The sequence below is a fragment of the Triturus cristatus genome, chromosome 10 (genome assembly GCF_964204655.1).
Source record: "Triturus cristatus chromosome 10, aTriCri1.1, whole genome shotgun sequence".
NCBI classification, from domain to species: domain Eukaryota; kingdom Metazoa; phylum Chordata; class Amphibia; order Caudata; family Salamandridae; genus Triturus; species Triturus cristatus.
The window spans coordinates 206,327,047-206,347,514 of record NC_140593.1 but is presented as its reverse complement, the minus strand read 5'-3'; the positions used below and the strand labels follow the sequence as shown (position 1 = coordinate 206,347,514).

At 41.1% G+C, this 20,468-nt stretch overlaps 1 protein-coding gene across 1 annotated transcript in view; it reads right to left on the bottom strand.

The window, feature by feature from the left end:
• Positions 1-789: 789 nt before the first annotated feature.
• The window catches only part of ETV1 (ETS variant transcription factor 1), a 134,683-nt gene continuing 115,004 nt past the window's right edge, over positions 790-20,468 (bottom strand). Inside the window, exons 11-13 of the mRNA XM_085630815.1 lie at positions 17,894-18,063; positions 5,796-5,897; positions 790-4,252 (exon numbers count right to left, since the gene is read on the bottom strand). Coding sequence (XP_085486941.1) covers positions 4,031-4,252; positions 5,796-5,897; positions 17,894-18,063 — 494 coding nt within the window. The 3' untranslated portion in view covers positions 790-4,030. The remainder of the gene's footprint in view (positions 4,253-5,795; positions 5,898-17,893; positions 18,064-20,468) is intronic.

Genomic DNA, 20,468 nt, shown 5'->3' with positions numbered 1-20,468 from the left:
AAAAAGTCTTCACACAAATGGGACACCAACCCGCTTTTTTAAGATCTAAAAATCAAGATTAAAACTCACTGTAATTTCAAATCGTCCTCTGGAACATTTTTGCCACTTTGTTACTGGGCTTCTTCATTTATAGTTACATATCCAGAACTCTGCCAGGATAGTTGCGTAAAAATTGAAAAGCAATGTAAAGTTCTATGACCATCAGAGCCAAGGGGCCACAATTTGCTAAGAAACACGCTAAAACCAAACCTTACCACCTCTTAAATATTCTATTCTAATGTTGTAAGGCTTAGGAACCTGTGCTGGTTGTCCCTGCAGGTCTGCCAGTAACAATTCACACCATATGCAGGGGCCAAGCCCTCACCCAGCTTCTGGACAAGTGTGAGGTGGCTATCAAAGAGTACAATTGCACACATGGGAGAAGTCCCACAATAAAACTTTGCCCTGACTGTGTGAGTTTGGCAGACTACAGTGGCCTGGAGCATTCACCTCAAAAGTCCCCTTAAACATACACTGCATCTTCCTACACGGATTATAATATTAAGATGTAATTTTGTTTTGAATCTGCTCATCTATTTCAAAACTCAGCCACCTTCTGAATGAAAATGAACAACAATAGGACAGTAGTTGTTGGCTCTCAAAATCAATTCATTAAAACTTCAGTGGGGTGAAATTAGTATTTCCTACTACCAAGTTTCATCATATAAATTATATATGCATCTGGAACAGTCTAGGAATTCTGAAAGAAATTCTGCCACGGTACAGAAACCTCCCCAAATAATGCATTGGTCACATTGTTGCAGAAATCAGCTGCCAGATTTATTGAACTATCATAAAAAACACAAAACAAACCAAAAACAAATTCATAGAACTTTAAATAAACGTTTAGGTACATCCTTGCTCCTCCCCTCTTACAGACTGAACAATAAAATTACCTTTGTTATTTTTAATGGGAGAATTTACACACAAAGGTTTTTTCAAGGCAGTCACCAGCATACAAAGTAAAAATGTTTTTTCAGAAATTGTTCATCCCCGGATGCTGAACTCTTCCTTTTTATGGCCACAGTTCGCCTGCACTTGCTTTAGGAAAGTATGTGATCGATGCTGAGGTCCAGAAGGCAAGAGAGATTTCTCTAGAACCTTTTCATGTGCATCAGCTTTCATGGTACTTCCATTTCAGACACTAATGAATAACAAGGCATCACGAGATCATGGACGTTGGAGTCATTGATGGTTTAAAGATGACTGATGGCCGGGAACAAGAAAGTTTTGTCCACACAACTAACTCACTGGTGATGTACACATATTGCTGCGTAGCGTCTTCAAAGATGCCAGGCTGTCATTATGTCTAGGCAGTGCCTTTGAAGGAGCGTACAATATGCCATCTATAAGTATTTCCACACTTTGTGGGCTTTTTCAACAGCACTGCACCAGTTCAACCTTTTCAGATATCCCATCACTAGAGGGCACAGGTCCATAACATCCAAACATGCCATCTAGGACAGTTCAGGGTTTAGACGTTAGAGGAGTGATGGTGACAACATCTCTTCTCCTAGCGGTTAATATAACCCTTTGAGAGCCCTGAAAAAGAAACCTAGCAATCTGCGGTAAAACTCCAAGTATGCATTGCCAAAAATGGATACCTATTGTTGGTTTCAGGAAATCAAGTGCTGAGAACGGAATACGGGAGAATCTTGAACTCTGCTACCAATGCAAACAAACAGATAATTGACTACGACCATTCAAAACCTTTGCAATTCAAACCACCTTAAAATGGGATTTTAATGCTGAGATGTCCACTATATTTGCGTTCGGTGCAGAAGAAGAAAGGTAGAGCCATGCAAGGGAAGATCTTCTTAGAACTTATCAGCATCTCATGAATGCCCTAGTTGGAAATTTAGGAACAACATTGGGTGTTTTTTCATAGTAGTTCACCAATACTAATAATAATTCAGGGTGAACCCCAGTGAGTGTGTAAACTTTTAGGAATTATCTTCCTGATACCATTGGGAAGACAGGCCCATTGTGTTTTGCCTTTGATATAATATTGAACAACATCTCTCAGAAGTGCCACTTGTTAACGCATTTTTATCCCTTGCTGGGATTATCATATTTTTTAATAGGAATAATCTGGTTAAGAAAGTACATACTGTTTGATACCATCGCCCACTCGTAATATGGCAACCATTCTGTTGACTGCTTGACTTTCAAAGTCTAAAACACTGCTGTTTTTTGCAGACCGGGTGAGTAGAAAATATTCTCGACTGCCAAAAACAAACCAGAGGGTGCCCATTTTAAAATCACAGGTTTCATTGTCATTATTAATCTTTTTATTACTATTGTCCTCTTCAATTATGTAACAGAACAAGAATGTTGGATGCTTCTTGGAAGAAAGAACTTGTCGCCCTATTCAGTTCAGATTCTCCTGCCCCACCCCCAAAAAAATTAGAAGTCAAAACATGACTGGAGTTGGTATAATTTCAAGTACAGCATTTATGTTTTTATGCCCTGGTGAGTAATGATATCCCTGCTTTCGGGATTCCCCATACCGCCCCTCCCTCCTTGACGCTAAAAAAAAAAATATATATATACTGTATAAAAAAACTGAAAGCTTTTAAATTGTCTTCCAAATGCATCTGCTCACATTTACATTGCGTCCAAAAAAGGTGATTGGTAGCTTCAGTGCCAGCACTACAAAGTCATACGACGTCATTGTGTCCTTGGACAGTTCCGAAGTAAAGTCTCCATTCCGATGAAAGTTAGAAAAGGTTCTGCTGAGCTTCCTTTCGCAAGCTGAAGCTTGTAATTTGTTTGTCGATGCATGTAAAAGCTGCTTGCAGTACAGCTGTGGCGTAAGCTATCTTCTAAGCAACAACTGGACCAAGTCAGCTATTTTTGTCCCAGAACTGCTACCTGTAGTTACAGCATTCCTTAAAAGGGATGTGGTAAATATCAGCATCAGAGGGGAAAATACGGAAAAGACAGCAGCAGAAGCATTAGCGTTATCTACGATTTAAATATGTTATCAACATAACACAGCAGTAAAAGATTTAAATGCATATTAACTGGTACCATGTCTAAAAATTACTAAAGTACCTATTTAGTGTATTGGATACTTTCAATCTGCAACGAGTGCTTGCTGTGTCTAAAACAGTATAGTACAGTTAATTCCTATTGATCAAATGACTTATTTATGATGTAAAGGAAATGGCAGAACACAAAATGTTTTTCCTCGATCAGGAGACTAAATCCAATGTTCAAAATTAGCACGTGAGCCTGAAGACATGCCATCATTTCTCCAAAAATGGAAGCTAAAAGGTCTATAAAACAGTCCCAGTCGTTTGTGGACAGCACAGCGGCACCAGGTTCAACATATTGTGTTGCAAGCCCAGCGACTTGCTTGTGCTCAGAATTATGTGTATGTATGTGCCGTAGAAGCGATAACATTGCTGTCTCCGAGATCCAGGAGGGAAATGGAACAAAATAGAAAAATAAATAGAAATATTTAAATATCAGTTTATAATATAGTCTAACAGAAAAGGCGAGGGTACAAATATGTTGAAGCTCCTACATTAAACAATCAAGAGAGATTTTTTTGGTTTGTGCCAATGGAAAGTTTCGGCTGCCGTTGGCTGATGACAAATGTTTTCGCCCGTTTATGAAAAGCTGCCTGTATATTTATGCAATAGGAATTAACTGTACTACGAATATCCAGAAAAAAATGCACAATTTATCTTATGCGGATATAAAACAAACAGACATAATATAGTATTTTTGTACTTAAAACCTGTGTTCCTTTCCCAAGCTTAAGTATATAGTAAACCCCCTTTTCTTCCTGTTACATAAAATAAAAGATTTATTTCAACCCTCCCCCCCTCAAATAAAGTGCGCTGTCCATGGCAGACCATAGGAGTTATGCAACAGGAAAAGCCTCTCTGTGCACAGCTGAAAAATGCAAGCAATCCTTGTTCTCCTCGGGGGTCTTGCAGAAGAGGCAATTCACAGACGCTTCTCTCGCCTGTCCCTGCCATTAGTACACATAGCCTTCGTTGTACGGGTGCGGGTTACAGCAGCCGCCATCTTGCATAAACGCCATGCTCTCGTCAAAGTGAGTCAGTGGTACCGTGTCCTCCTCGTTGACGTGTCGCTCTATATCCGTCTTCAGCATGGGGCGCTGGTTGTCTGGAAAGGCCATGGAGAAGAGCGCTTCCGGGTCACAAACAAATTTATAGACGTATCTCTCTCCAGCGACCTTTGAGTAGGAAGAGAAAGAGTTGAAGATCTTGCTCATTAACCTGTTCATTAAAGACAGAACTCACATTTAAATGGCTTGGTCTGATCCATTGTTTCTTGGGATTTCATACCAAAACGAATCCAAGGTAATAACCCGCAGGTTTTCAATATATGTATCTACACACACACACACACACTTATATAACTACACACACACACACAGTTCCTTCGCGTTTTTAGTGGAATTATTTTTGTAGTACATTATAGCTATAATTACATTTTTCGTTATCCACTTGCATGTAATTTTTTGTTTTTCACCGAAAATATATTTTTTTGAATTGCGTTGACATTTATGCCACATTTCTTTTGAACCGTTTCAATGGTTAAAAAAAACAAATCAGTGATGTATCAATTCTTCAATTCACGTTTGCACCATTTTATTTTTAAAAAGTGTTTTCTAAGTATTCCAAGCTTCCTTAATTAATTGGGGAGAGCTAGGACACTTTTTCAAATGCCTTTTTCTCAGAATTTGTACTAAATTTTTTACTTATTAAGCTATATATAAGCTAACTATAAATATTTTTTTACACAGACAAAAACATGAGTAATGCTTCTAAACGTTAAAACATTGGGATATTTAGGGACTTTTATACCAAAACATCCATAGGTTAAATTTTTTTTATTAAAAATGGTTTACTTGTTTCCATTATGCACTCAGCAGAATGTACACATTTCTACATAACCTTTAAAACACATTTGAATGTGTTCTTAGATTCAGACTGAATTGTGCTTCACTGTCATTCTGGCCATAATTTTTGTGATGTGGTTCACACAGGGTGAGCTGCCAGCTTTTGTGGGATACTGCCGGGGGAAAACATCATTTTGCTGTTTGAGTATCTGTGCATCTGCTGTAGCACTCCAGAAACAACGCTCTCAGAACGCTCTCAGTGTTCATTTTCTCCTATCTGTAGCAAACCTACAACTACCCTACATACAACTACAATTTTAGGAGAACATCAACACAGCAACAAAACCATTGGTACAAGTGCAACCAAGCCACTAAAACACAACAATACATCTCTAAAACAACATCCAGTCATCCACTTGCCAACAATGCCCCAGTCATAACATGCCTCCCAATGGACAATAAGCTATAGAAAAAGCTGAGAACACTAAGAACATCACCATCTGACATGGGAAACGTGTCAAAGTTTAGATTTAGGAACTGCATTCCAGAACAAGCATTGGCAAAGCCAACAGGTCTCTCCCGTAAAATTCAGAGGCTTTTTGCAATGTTTTTGTCAAATTACATGAGGTTATCTTGTTCAATACGACAAACATGTAAGGTTAGAAGGTCACCAGCATTTTGGATTCCCTGTTCTGACTGTGGAGACACTGAAACATGCGTTCAAGCATCAAGATCTCTGTGTCGCTGTGATGTGACAAGAGCAAAGTAACAGGGCAAAAATTTAATCTATGGCATGTGACCACTCTTCAAGCACCACTCACACAAATTAGCATGCACCGTTCCACTGAATGTAAATGCGGCCTTGAGTTCTCACCTTTTGCATGATTCCCTTCTCGTAATAATAGCGAAGGGAACGACTTAGTTTATCATAGTTCATGGCGGGTCTGTTCTTCTGAATCCCCCACCGACGTGCCACCTAATGGAGAAAAAATTATACATTTATATGATTTAACACAAATAACAACAAAACTTCTCTTGAATTAATAAAAAAATAACCAATGGATAATAACATGTTGATGCAAAAAAACTACTGAATAAATTTTTCTTCTGGAGACTAAATTGCCCAAAATGCAACCCTGAAAGGCATTGTAAGGGGAATCAATCAAACGTACAATTGCCTTTCTCATGGTCACGCACAAGTTGCAACAATCTAGATCAAAAGCAGTTAAACACAAGCAGAAAACAGAAAATGGCAAACGTGTTAATGGAGTTCTACAACTACAATACAAATGGATCACTAGCCAGAACTGCTTACATTTCGCTTTTACGTACTATATCTTCCAGTTGGCCAAAGAGAAAGGTATGAATTATGGCACAGATCCCCAAATGAATAGTTCTGTTTTGTGCATCTTCCGGTACATTGATGGCACCTCATTTTACTGTTATGCTACCAATTAGCCTTTAGAATAGAAAGTTGAAATGTAACACCTGACAGCCTGCAATCCCTGCATAAAAGCCAGTCCATGATTTCCTAGTTACAGTCGAGGTTTGATGCCTCTAAACACCTAGTAACACAATGATGTGGCTGCTTAACTGTACTAACTTTTTACAGGTGAGTTCTGACATCATGACACCTGCTGCCAGAAAAAGCAGTCAAAGTGAAAAACAGGTCACAGAGAGTTACAGATGCTGTTTAAACAATGAGAATTGGCTTTACATTTGTGCAATCAGTTTGTTTCTAAAAATTAACAGTGATCAGCTGAAAGGAGATATTAATGGTAACATGTTTTTCCAAGCTACTGGCCATTATAGGAGAGACAGAATATCTCTGCATGTTTCTTCACATTCTGACCAACAGCATTTTTTTATCTGACTTATGTTAACCTGATTCTGTATATATATTTTTTAATAAATTACTACCTGCCTTTTAATGTGTTCAATTTTGAACCACTGATTCTGCTTCTATTCTTCATTTTTACAACCATGCTACAGCTTTCCCATGAAAGATAAGGGCCCCAAAAATGTAAGTAGCATATGGTGATGGTATGACCTTGTATTAGAAGAAATACAATACCATTTCAAGCATATAGTTTAGAGAGTGTGACAATTCTGAAACCAATTGAGAGCCATATTGACATTAAAAAAAATCACACACATAATCCCTCAACTTAACATGTACACATGTACATTATGAATAGATTTGCATCATTTATACCATCAAGCTTTTCAGGAGTACTGACATGCGTAATCTTTTACGCCTGCATAAGGTTATATAGTGTACATTTACGCACGCGTAAATGCTTAGCAACGGTGCTTGTGCACAAACTATTATTTACCAATAGGAAAATGTGTCTGCCCTTGGCCAGAACCCCTCTCTATATCTGTAAAGTTTGAGGGTGTGTTTCCCACGGATGGGCATCCCTCTGAAGGTTCACGACCAGGATGAGAAGGGGCCATGAAATAGATTGAGAACATCCTGAACCTTGTGAATCTGCGGGTGTTGAATAAATTCCAACTTCCCATGCTGGAACGCCCATTTCTGTGTTCTTACACTATTCTTGTGCGATAAAATACATTTAAGAGGGTAAATTCAGGTTATTTGAACACAAAACATGTATGTGCACTCCTGAACCGTGACCCTTGCGCACCTAAATGGTAAAGCAGGCACGGCTTTGTAAACTGCGCCAGAGTGGCCAAGTGGGGCAGGAACCAGCAACAAGTTAACATTCAACTATTGGGGGCCCGAGAGAAAGGAGGTGCCATAGCAAAGCCACGGTCTGCACAAGAGTGAAGCCACATCTACAAAGTAGTAGCAGTAAGGTTCTAAAAATAAGATTGAGAATCAACACCGGTTTAGGAGCATCTGTTTACGTGAATGACATCTGTAGGTTCTTAAAGTACGCAACTGGAAGAGTTTGTTTGAAGCAGTTCTGAATTAACAAAACATTAGTGGTAGTTCACACGGACACGGTGACGTGTGGTTCAGCAGGCTGCACTGTGGAATGTCGCTAACGTGGGCTGCAAAGCGAACAAGGCCACGTTCTTAAGAAACACGCCTCTCGATAAAACTTTTAAACATCCTTTCCTTTAGGGTTCATTGTCTAGTAAGGCATGCCAACTCCAGCCAGCAGGTGGCATCCTTCCATCTTCTATGTAGGATGGGTTAGGCCATAATAACGTACATAAAGGTCCAATTTGGCGCCAAATGATGGAAAACATTTTTAGCTCAGAATTTAAGACAATACAGTATTTTGTTTTTACTTTCTGTACAGGATGCAATTGAGTGAATGATGAAATACATGAAACAAGTAGCTCCCTCTTGTAATGCACATGTAGTTTCCTGGGCCACATCACTCTTGCTTTCAACTTAATTTTAAAAAAGCATTGAGGAAAAGAACACAATTTCTCCTACTCCGCCGACGTGGCACACTATTTAATGAAATGGCGTCCAAAGTATAGTAAGCCAATCAAAACGGAGCAGCTAACAATTTATACATTTATGTGCATATGTAGAGATTTTTGAAGATAGTCCTCAACACAGTGCTTTTCTGCTCTCAGCAGTGGCCAGCAAGTCAGGAGCATATTTATGCATTATTTAATACTAGGACTATATTGGACAGAGGCCTGCAGGAGTTCATGGATGTGAATGCTGAAGGACTTTGCCATTTATTTCATTCTGCTGGGATGCACAGTTGTCTGTAAGTCTGCTGGCTTTTTGGAGGCATCTTTGCATAAATATGGCTTTGATGCACTATCAGATGTAACCACATGGATTGCAGCCATGTTGCATGCATGATGGGACCAGGGATATTGTCTTGTGTTCTGGTGGAACAGGCTAAACATTGAACATGTGGTATGAATGTCCAGCTGAAATGGCAAACATTTAGGCAACCATATCCTCAAGAGCAAACAACTGTCCTACACAATTGAGAACATTCTCAGGCCAAGACAATACACTGCGGGGATCATTCAAATTGAGCTAGTCATTAGTCAGGTAATTCCGGACCAGGTAAACACGATATCCCTGGATGCAGTAACTTCTGGCACGGTATAACCTCATCTTTCCAAGTTCCCTACTTTGGAACACGAGATACAAAAGTAATAATACAATCTTACCACTGTTCTGAGCGACAAAATTCGGGAAAATAACAAAAAGACAATTTTAGTACAAATAACCACTTTCCAAATTCAGACTGACTGTCTCATTTGGAGTTTGGGGAAAGGGGTGCTCCATCACAAATGTGGTTGATGTCCAAACCGCCATATTGTAAGTGCTTTAGAGCCCATAATATGGTAGAACGGATTTCTGTGACGTTTTGATGGGGTCATGCCAGACGCATAACTTTAAGTCCCTGAGTAGCCAAAAACTTACTCCGAATGTTCAAAGACAAGGTGTGTTTCTCATTAATAGAAGAAATCTCTTATTTTTTGCCACCCTACCCTAATTTATAGTCAATTATGATTGACATTGGCTTTAGTCTGGAATAACTTTCAAAGTCCTGTGTATTGTTTTTAGACAGTCCAACACTGCACCCCTTATCTAGCCTAAGATATTTTCCAACCAGCAATGCAAAGAATGCGTCCCTCCGGTGGATATTCCACAGAGCAAGCTGGGAAGGTTTAATGGCTTATGCCTTTGTTTGCTGAGTTTATAGGACATGGAAGTAACATCAGGGACACAATTCCTTGCTTCTACATTTTGGAAAAACACATGTCCTATTTTAATTTCGGCTTAAAAAATTACCAATGTCTTAAGGGCTCTCACTGTCTTCGGTTTGTCAGTGAAGGCGTATTTTTCTTATAGTCATTTGAGTTGGCAAGCATTGGCATAGCTGGGAGTACCACTGGTGAAGGATTACATGTAAATATTTGTTTTTAATAGAATGAAATGTGTCATAAAGTGTACTATAAATTTTGGATTGCCTTCCTCCCAACACATGAAAGACTACGTAGTTTTGTTTTATAACACTTTTAAATAAAGGAGCCAGCAGGGCGGCTATAGCTATTGCCATCTTTGTGCTGACAAACTGCCACACCTTCCTCTTCTTTCTCTTTACTACTCATTTTCTATTTGTTTCCATGCAGGAAAGTGGCATGGTATAATATTTGTGAATACCTACTACAGTCAGCCTTTGTGAGAAGTCCATGCATTTTGCACAGCTACCACAACATTCCACATTTCTCACTAATATCACAACCGCAAAATAATCCACCCCCACAAATGGATTTGGAAGTTCCAATCATAAGATTACATTTCTAAGCGCCCCTTAATTAGGATATAGAAATGACACAAGCAGATGCTTTTGTGCACGCAAGGTCCTCTTTATATTCTGACTGAGGGTGGATGTAGCCTCACTCTGCCTAGGTATGGCCAAATACCTCCCAACCAACAACGACAAGACGGAGACAGCTGAACCACAAATCAGACTGTGCAATCCCAGCTTGTGACCAATGGTCGGCTTATTAAACATCAGCCATGTACAAACAGGGTGCCAGGCCTCAACACCTAGTTTTTGTATGGGCTGGCAAATAGGAAGGAGAGATCTGTGGCCCTGTGGCCAGACAGCTCTGAGCTAGCGCGAGGGTACGTTCTATCACATCCTCATGAGGGCTCATGGAATCCCCTACTTCAGAAATATCCCTTATTACCAACTTTTTTTAAAAACACCATTGGATTACTCTCCCTGCATGAAAAGAAGAATCCTGGAGACTCTTGGCCCTGTCGAATATTGAGGTGACTATCACATGCGGGAATGGGCAGTGAAGTTAATTGACATCTGCTATTGGACAGAGGTTTATGCACGTTTGTAAATGGCTATGATTTGATTGGTTACATTGATGCCTGCATGCAAATGTTTCAGATGTGTAGTGTAGGTTGTTTTTTTTTGCATTCCAGCTTCAGACCCTGTTCAGATAGGCGTAATAAAGGCACTTTAGGGTAACACCCAGTCCCTCCCTGAGTTTGAAAATGAGAAACTTTGAGGCATTTGCCCCCATTCTCAACAGTCCACGTTAGATATCAAGTCCTGCTAGAACTCAGAAGAGTAACATACAAGAGCGACCTGAAACAGCCCTAATGATATCTCAATGGGTGGCCCAGGCTTCGCACAGCTCGCCAAATATGCCAAAGCATTCTATGTAATAGATACAGGGTTGTATTTCTCTCTTACAAGTGACTTTAGTAAGACGCATTCATCACAATACAACCTCAATATTTTCTATTTATTTTCACAGGAAGTTTAAAAAACAGAAACTTTCGTAGGAAGCTAGAAAATGAAGTACATCGTTCTCACTTATTTATGAAATTGCGGGAAATGTTGTCTCATATATATCTTTATTATTGGGCTTCATTTTTCGTTGGTGGCAAAAAAAATGAAGTTTATGTCAAAAAGCTGTGAAATTTTGTCGATGAATCAATTTAATTGGGTACATTTACCATACGTTTACAATATATTAAAGGAGCTCTGTTCATCCAAGTGATGCAAGCATTGGAGATTGGCCCATCTCTAAGCCTCTTACTGGTGCACTGTCATTTATTATGTAAAGTGATTCCTAGTCCTGTGCATTTATTTATTTCAGTTAAAGAAAAAAGAAGTCTGATGGCTAACAAGGATTTGTCTCTTCAGATGAAAATGTTGCACACTTTGTTGACCGCTGCGGGTTCCCTCATAATTAGCACAAATAAAAATATTTCAGGATTATATTTTAATTTAGTAGTCAGCGACGGCAGACTAATTAACTACCTTTATTAGCTTATTTCCCATTATTCTTAAGCAAGGTGATCATGGAGAGATTTTTAACACTAGGAAAAGAATGAAAGGTTTGTTAGAGGAATAATGTTAATTATTAGCTAGTGTGTAAGAAAACTAACAGCAGGCCTTGAAGGCAGCAAGTTAGCAAAAGGATCTGTCTGCTGCCAGGAAGCATACTCAAATAAATAATGCAGCAGCTGATATCTTAGAGCCGCATTCTGAGCTACAGGTAATACAGCTTTGGGAGCAAATAAGGTTTTGTTAAAGAATCTGCTTTACAAATAGGTTGCAAATTGTGCTTAGGCCAGGGGCTGTATTACACATTATCACTGTTTGCGCCCAGTGTACCTTTCAACAGGTGCGCCGGGCGCAAACAGTGATAATGCGCCCTATTATGGTGTATGCGCTGCCCCTAGGGCAGCGCATTCATGTGAATACACTGAGCAGCCGCTCCGTGTTTTCACAGTGCAGGCAGCCCCCGCCTGCACTTTCAAAGGGGTTTAGAGACCCCCTTGCAGGCGGGTGCGGTCACTGACTGCACCCGCCTGCAAGGGGATGTCTGGGGGTTCTACAGGACCCCCTTTACCCCTTGCAGAGGGTTGCTGTCAGTGTGCCATTTAAAAGGTAGCACACTGTCAGTGCGCCTCCTGACGGCTTCTTTGAGTATGCTCCCGCATCTATAATATAGCGCTGGCACAGAGTCAAAGGAATTCCCTCATTTGCATAGGGCACACCCCTATGCAAATGAGGTAACACACTCTGTTGATAGCACTGGTGCTTTAAGTGCACCAGCGCCATCAGTATTATAGAAGGGGATGCACAGGCGTCTGCGTCCCCTTCATTAATACCAAAGAGCCCCGGGGGCGTGCAAAGCGGGTGCAAATGCCCATTGCGCCCCCGGGGCACCATCTGTAATACGGCCCCAGGTGTACTGCCAACACCTCAAAAAAAATTCATCAGATAATACCTGCCAAAATATATACAGGTAAAATTAGCAAGATTTTTGAGTATTTTGTTTTTTCTTGGTACAGGGGAAAACATGCAGTATTATTCACAAGCTATTTCCCCATTGGGACCAGGGGAGCATTTAATAATGAGTCAATACCACTCTGGGCAAAAAACAAAAAAAAACACACCAGAGTTATCACTTCCCCATGTGGTATTACCTTTTGGCATTTCAATTTGTACAAAGTTTTCAGGAAAATGCCCTGAATATTCCTATTTTAGATAGGCTAATTCATAAAGGTATGTAAGAAAACATTTACGAGTACTGTAGGCGTACCACTTTATGTACTGCAAACCGCCTGTGAGAAGGCCCTTTGAACCTTTAATTTGTCCCCACACCAACTTTACTTTTAAGAGGTTCATCCAAGAGGCATACTTGTCCCTGGATAACAATCCATAGAAATCCACACATTTCATATAGACTTGCATAAGGGACCGATCACATTTCCAGTTAAACCTCGGCATCATGAACATACTCTGAACCAATAGGAAATGTAATGGAAATTCCTGATGTGAAACTTCAGCAAGAGGCTAAACCCTTTCTTTTCCAAACCCAGTTCCCTGCAATCAAGCGGTGCAGGTGTATTAAAGAAGAGGCCTACAACCTTTACACTGACAAAAATGGTCACTTGTACTACCACAGCTCCCCCCTCCTTCACTGAAATTCAACACGCAAACTCTATGGGCCAAGTCATAAGACCCTACCACTATTTTACGCTGGCCGCACAGCGAGTGCCAAAGTAGAGCGCAGTAAACTAAACAACGCAGTGTCGAAAACTGCACTGAACACCCAACCTCTGTTTCGCTGCTGTGTCTTTAATGCCAACACCACTATAACTGGTTGGGACATCCTACAGCAGGAAATAGCATCTAACAGTGAAAAGCCGCCCCTTCCAATGGAGCGCTGGTAGGTGCCAGAGAGGACAGGTGAAGTGTAGTCGCGGTGGCTGGACATGATGTAGGGCAAGCACTGCAGTACAATGCTGGGAGGCACACCAGCTGGGCTGGGCCAGAATGAACTTTAGGCATATTCGGCTAGGCGGCGAGGAATTTTAATGTCGGCGAGTGGGGGCCACCCAGCAAGAGCAGGTGAACAATTGTGAAGCAGCTTCAGCCTCCCCTGTTGGGCTAATGGTCTTTATTTATCGATTTTTTAAGTATGAATATCTACTCACAATACACAGGTCTGTGCTTTTTAAGAAAAATGGCATCGTGTTGAAAGCTGTGAGGCTCACATCGTGATGTGTGTAACCTATCCACAAGTATGACTGAAATGAACCTGAATACTGAAAACACGCGAGAGCTACAGTCTTGCATAGGCATTAATAAAGCATGTCATGATAAACAACTTTCACCCTACCTGAGTGAATGTGTCTCAGCGCACACAAAGTTGCAACAATACGTGCATTTTCAGTCAGTAAATTTGGGCGTTGATTTCTTTTTTTACATCTTTTTTAGACCAATGTGCACAAACTCAATCCACTCCAGAAAATATCCGCAAGTTTGTATGGTAAGTATAGGAAAATATTGAGAGGTAAAAAGTGCAAACGAGCTCAGTCCAGGTGGAAACTTGCTCTTTCCCGCGATATTCTCTTGTGCATTTCAGTCTCCCCATCTATTGGTCCACACTTGCAACAGGAATGAAAAAATGGTTACAGTATCTGAGCAACAGAAGTTCTTGATTACAATGTGGCTGGTTTCATGTAAGAGGCCACTCCCTCACTTTCTGCTCAACTGTGGATTACATTCTAGTCAGCAAAGGCTTTGTCTCAAGTCCACCGCATCCAGCAGCGTGAAAGGGCCGCCTTTGTGTGTTGTTTGATAAAGGAGGTGCATTGCTATGCCTTCCTGTTCATGCTAGCAACAAGCTCTGTGGCAAACAGGAAGCATCTAGGAGGCGTTTTGAAAATCCAAAACAGGACCACGTTGAATTCTGCCACACTTGATCAGAGAGCGCTCATACACTAAATATCACAACGCACAATACAACATATATACTACCAATAAATCAAATAGGACATTTATTCTCGTCTCTTTGCCTTGCTCTAGTCAAAGAATTTTGCATACTGGATAGAAAATCTAATTGGCCCTTGATGACAATATTTGTCCTGTTCAACATGGTTGCAAAGCAGTGCACATGTAAGCACAACTGTCTCAATCTCTCAAATTGATTACTAACGCTTGTTACTGTTTAAAGGTTGTGTCAACCCTGCTATCGAAAGTTCTACGCTATGGAATTGTGAATCGCTCTGATATCCTAATTGGGTCATGTCCGTGCTATATAAAACACTGAATAAATACAAATAAATGTCATTTGTGTTCAAAGCTGGTGCAAAGTCAAAAACGTTTTGTTGATATACACATATTCGTGAATTCACAAAGATCCCCAGGAGTGAGCACTGAAGCTGGGCAGATCAACCATCCTACCAGATTTAGCCCTGAGGGTCACGCGCAGGGAAACTCATCTGCAGCATTCGCAGCCGAAGTGCTCTTGAAATGTAAAGCTGCTGGAGGATGTAGATGGTGTATGTGATAATACAAATCGAATTACCAACAGACCGATTCAAACCACAAATGTAAAGTTGGATGCAAACACAATTTTTGCAGAGTTTGACCTTCCGAGCTGGGCTGAAACTAACTGGTTTCGAATGGCATTGTCTGGAGGCATTTGTGAGGTCAGAAAAAAGGAAAACATGGTTTAACCCCAAGATAAACAAGCTCCCTTGCTTTTGGGACCTTATAAGTATTTAGTTATGCAGCACATTATCCTTGGTACAACAACATTAACTATTGCATGGTTAAAAACTAATAAGGTCCCAAAGGCGGGACCTGTTGACTATGCCAATGCTTGCTACCGATTCTTGTGGAGTTTCAATGGCTTGGGCCGCTATGACCGGTTTTAAAGAGTCTCACAGACGATAATAAAGGAGCTGGGAGATTACGTGATTTATCGCAGTATGTTGAGCCAGCACCGAGACTCCATCCGGGTTCCCCTCACTAGCTAATTTCATGAAATTGTTAAATGTTTACGGTGACCTCGGCACTGAGGCGAATGTAGAACAGGGAGTGAGCCTGGCTCAAAGTCTGCACCACCGCCCGAGTAATTATTTACCTGTAGACATTCCGGTTGCCTACTAAGCATTCGGTCCTCGGTTGTCACTGAGATTTGCACATCTCTCAGAGGGCACAGGTCGCACGGCTGCGGTGGGATGAAATTCGAGCAAGCGCCGAAGGGGCAGCGCAGCGAGGCGTGAACAGCTCCATGGGTAAAGCAGTTGATACAGTACTCCACTCCTTGGGAAAAGAGCAGTGTTGGTGATTTCTCCCATGGTAAAAGAAGTTTATGGAGAGCTATTTTGCGGGTGATGTTGTGGGCCGCACAAGCCAGGGCAGCGGGAGAGGTCTGGTTAGGTAGGATGAAATCTTGACAGGGAAGAGGTAAAGACGGGGAGCTTTCTCCAACCGACGGAAGACCAGCAAAGGGGTGGAGACTCGAGATGCCCCTCATTAGGAGGAAATTGCAGCCCTGCCCAGGAATCACAGCAACTTCTCCAAAGTGCATTAAAGCTGCGAGAGCAGAAACTGTCACATCCCCCGCCACTGTCTTACAACCTTAACTGCGCTCAATGGAAGGCTTCAGACAGCTGCTGGGACTCTGCGTCCTGTTACTTCTTCAGCCCCTGGGAGGGCAAGCAGGTAAACGACGTGGGTGTAGAGAGCGAGGGGCTACAGTTTGTGCAGGGCATGGGAGTCAGATTGCCTTCTTTTTCAGAACAAGCATTGGCTGCGCGGCCGTAAAAGTAACGAAAGGGATCGCGATGAAAGCGAAAGTGCTCGCGAAGACGCGCTCTGTGGTAAGCACGCGAGTGGTGCGCGCGCAGCAATGATCGCGCTGGAAGGGAGGCAGATGGCATCTGCGCACGCTCGCGTGAACTCAAGCTTTAGGCCAGCAAGGTCTGGCAGAACTTTGAAAACCCCAATACTAAATGTCTCGCAGAGCAGCGCATGCACTGGCTCAGGCGAGACCTAAAAAAGATCCTGCAAGTTCTCTTTCATTCTGACCTAAACTAAACTCAGAATTCAGAGGCAAAACTGCACATCTGAAAAAAGCACAACCTGTGATGACCATTTCCTCGAGGAAATTGTACCCCCAGATAGCCCTGCAGCACACAGACTGAAGCCAAAGGTGTAACAAAAATGGCCCTTTGCACAGTGAACTTTCTTATTTACAGGGAAAATATTTGTGTGTGTACAGATACGCTGTACCCCACACTCCTGAAAAGGTGGGGTGTCTGGTGTCACTCCATTTTTGCACACATTGCCCTATATTTTTATCATAGAAATCAAGTACGGAAATTGAGTGTTAAAATGAATTTGGAATATTTGGGACTATTCTTAATTTGATTATTTTGGGGTGCTACTCACATGGGCCACAGCCAGGGCCACAGGAATTATGCGACAGGGGAGCACCAAATTATGTGGTAGGGTTGACTAAATTGTAGGGCAATAAAAGATACATTATGTGGCAAAATGTGGCATATTTTTGGATACTATTACTTCCTTATTGTAGAATTTTTGCACATGGTAATACTATGTGGGCAAACATTTTCCCTCCATAAGAAAAAAAATAAACCAAAAGATGACCAGTTACCGTCTACTGCATGTGAACCTGCATTGCCACAATTTTAGTAACTTTTGACCGTTTGAGCTAGAAACAATATTTTTTTGTTAAAATCTGCAGATTATGCAGCAGATGCCGGATTATGTGGAAAATCCATAACTATGCTGAATCACATAATTCCAGAGGCCCTTGTCACAGCCTTCCCTCACACTGACTCCACCCCTCTAGCAGAATACCAATGTTTCAATCCGAAACCTTAAACCCTAATCTCATGGCTGTGGTTTGGAGCAGCAGTAAATCCTGTATAGAGGTCATCTAAAGATACTGATTCTACAGATCAGGAGTGTCCATTTGCATAAACAGATTCGTTTTTAGGGCAGCAGTGTGAAGTGCAGGACAGAAATACATTTTGTTAATGAGCCCCATTATGATAGATTATCAATATATTGGCGTGTTGCACATTTGACTGTAATGATGGGGCTTTCATGCACAACTGGGGAATGGAAAATTGCCATGAACACAAGAATATTCATCTTGCTGCTTCAAGTGTGATCTCCTGCTTGTGTATTTCGATTTACCATATGCAAGACTCACCTCTTCTGGCTCAATGAGTTTGAACTCCATTCCACGGCCCGTCCAAGCGATGAAGTGTGCATTGGAAGGGTCATCAAGAAGCGCTACCAAAAACTGCCAGAGCTGAAGTGATCCCCTCCTTTGATATGTGGGTCCTTCCCGGTACATTCCAGGCTCCTGTTTTATGTCCCCTGTGGAACAGAAAATTGAAGCATTCAGACTCACTTCCCATAACATGCACAACATTGAAAAAAGTGTTCCATTTGGATTATGATACAAAACGATGGTTTTAATATACAATGCATATCTATGCACCCCTTGAGACAGCAGTGCTCCCTAAATGAAAGAAGGTGTAAGATTGTCATAAAGAAAGTGAGTTTTTGCATTCCAAATGATCCTGAGTTTCACCAGTACATCATATCACTTCAAAAACATTAACTAGATCTACAGAAAACCAGTAATAACAATAGTGAACACAAGTAACAGATGGTGTCTGATCACAAGGCACACTAACACAGGGCACCTTTAAAGCTCCATAAAAACTTGTTTTTCTACCTTAGGCAACACTCCTCATAGAAGAGCGGTCAAGTACAAGCTGATTGGATCCTGCAATATCAAAGCAGGCCCCGGCCAGGATTAACATATTTTAAGGATGCTAGTGTACTTAAGCAAACATGGAAAGCGTGCAATACATGTACCATTATTTTACAATTTGTTAGATTGAACATTCAATTGATGTGCAGTCTCTTAACAGGTAGGGCCTGATGTACTATGGCAATCTGCACACCGACTGGTTTGCCAATGGGAATGCAAGTTGGGAATATTAAGAAGACAGGTCACAATGTGCAACCCTGTGTGAATGACTGTCATTAGCAAGACGAGGGCCTGCAATGGACAGCAGATCTCCATCCCTGCACTTGCTTTCCCAAACTGTTTTCGACCCAAAGCAGCCTGTGTCATTTAATGTGACCGGTGCTGTGGTTATCAACAAACTCAGGGATGTTGGTCTCATGTGACAGCAGACCAACATCCCCGGGTTCGCATTGGCAAACGGGAAACGTTTTGTTTAAAACAGCCTGTGTTCTTTAGAGGAACCGGTGCTGCTTTGAAAAAATAATTTCCTAAAAGGAACGCATCCCAAAACTTGTTCAGTAGATAGCAAAAAACAATTTTGTGATTTTGCAAGTCACAGGGATTGGGAGCAGAAATGGCTTTGTCCACGAGGCCCTCAATTCTTTTTTTCCCCAGAGACTTATTTTTTATTTAAGTAAATGCTGTAAAAAAACACAGATCCTTTAACAACAAGACATCTCCTTGATTATCTTGATGCTTGCTGCATCCTCTCAAAGAGCAAAAACATGTTTTTTCACCTTATCCTTTGAATAGTAACTATATTTGACACTGGTCTCACCTCTTCAAAGATGCAAATTCTGGAACAGCAAACAATGACATTACACTATTTCTCATTAAATATGCACACTGATAAGCATGCTCTTGGAAAACTGCAAATGTGGTGCAGTTGTGCTTTTTGTGCCGTCTGCGCACAGCTCTCAATGCATGTTCCAAGAGTCAAACCAGAAATGGGTTGTGGGTTGACCATTCCATCATTTGAGTCTTAGGATGAATATTGCCAAGTTGGGCCCATTCTCTAATTGGAAAACAGAACCATCACTGGTTTAACTGGTTGTCGCTAGAATTTTAAAGGCCTACTACATATGTAGCTCTTGCGGAGGACCAATCGTCCTTTTGGCAAAATTGATTAAGACCTAAAGAGAGTTATACAACAATGGGGTAACCTGAAAGGCCACTGGACCCGGGTAGTTTGCGGTACAGAAAGTTAACGTCACAGTGGGAAGCAATTACATACAGAGCAATACATTTTTGTTTATAAGATTTGAGACAGCCGAACATTGTGATGTAATATACCCATAACCATTTATGGAATGACTTAAAGGTGGTGTCTAATTTTGATAGAAATAATAATGATTTTCTCTTGCTCTGTATATAATTGCTTCCCACTGTAACGTTATCTTTCTGTACCGCTAAGACCTAAAGAGAGCAGCATGTAGCACACCATACAGAAGAATAGAGTAAAATATAAAATCTTAAGTGTGCAATGACAAAAAGTTTTAAAATAAAATTTCAGTCCAGTAAGGGCAGTGCACCCAAGTACACCTCTCGTTATTTAGGATTTCAAATTGTTCGAGTTTTCAGAGCATCTAAGTGGTTTATGTACAAAGTTCATAAATATATATGCCTTTATCGAATGGCTATTCCTTTTAGATAGCCTGGAAGCTCAACCCATTTTAGGCCTCAAGATCTATTGTCAACCATGCAAGTTGCAAGGTTGGATTTATTGAGACACCAAAATTCCAGGGGCGGTTGAATCGATATCACACCCAGGATTGACTCCTTATCAAACCAACAGCCTATCAGGGCTGTCGCAAGTTCTACTCTGGGCTAAGGAGGCAGGGACTGGATATTACAGAAAGTAAATTGGGCTCCAAGACCCCGGTTTGTTCAGTTTTATAGCAGCTGCCTTCGTTTCGCGCAGAACATGCACAAAGCTCTTCACTTAAATACTCCCAGGTACCTT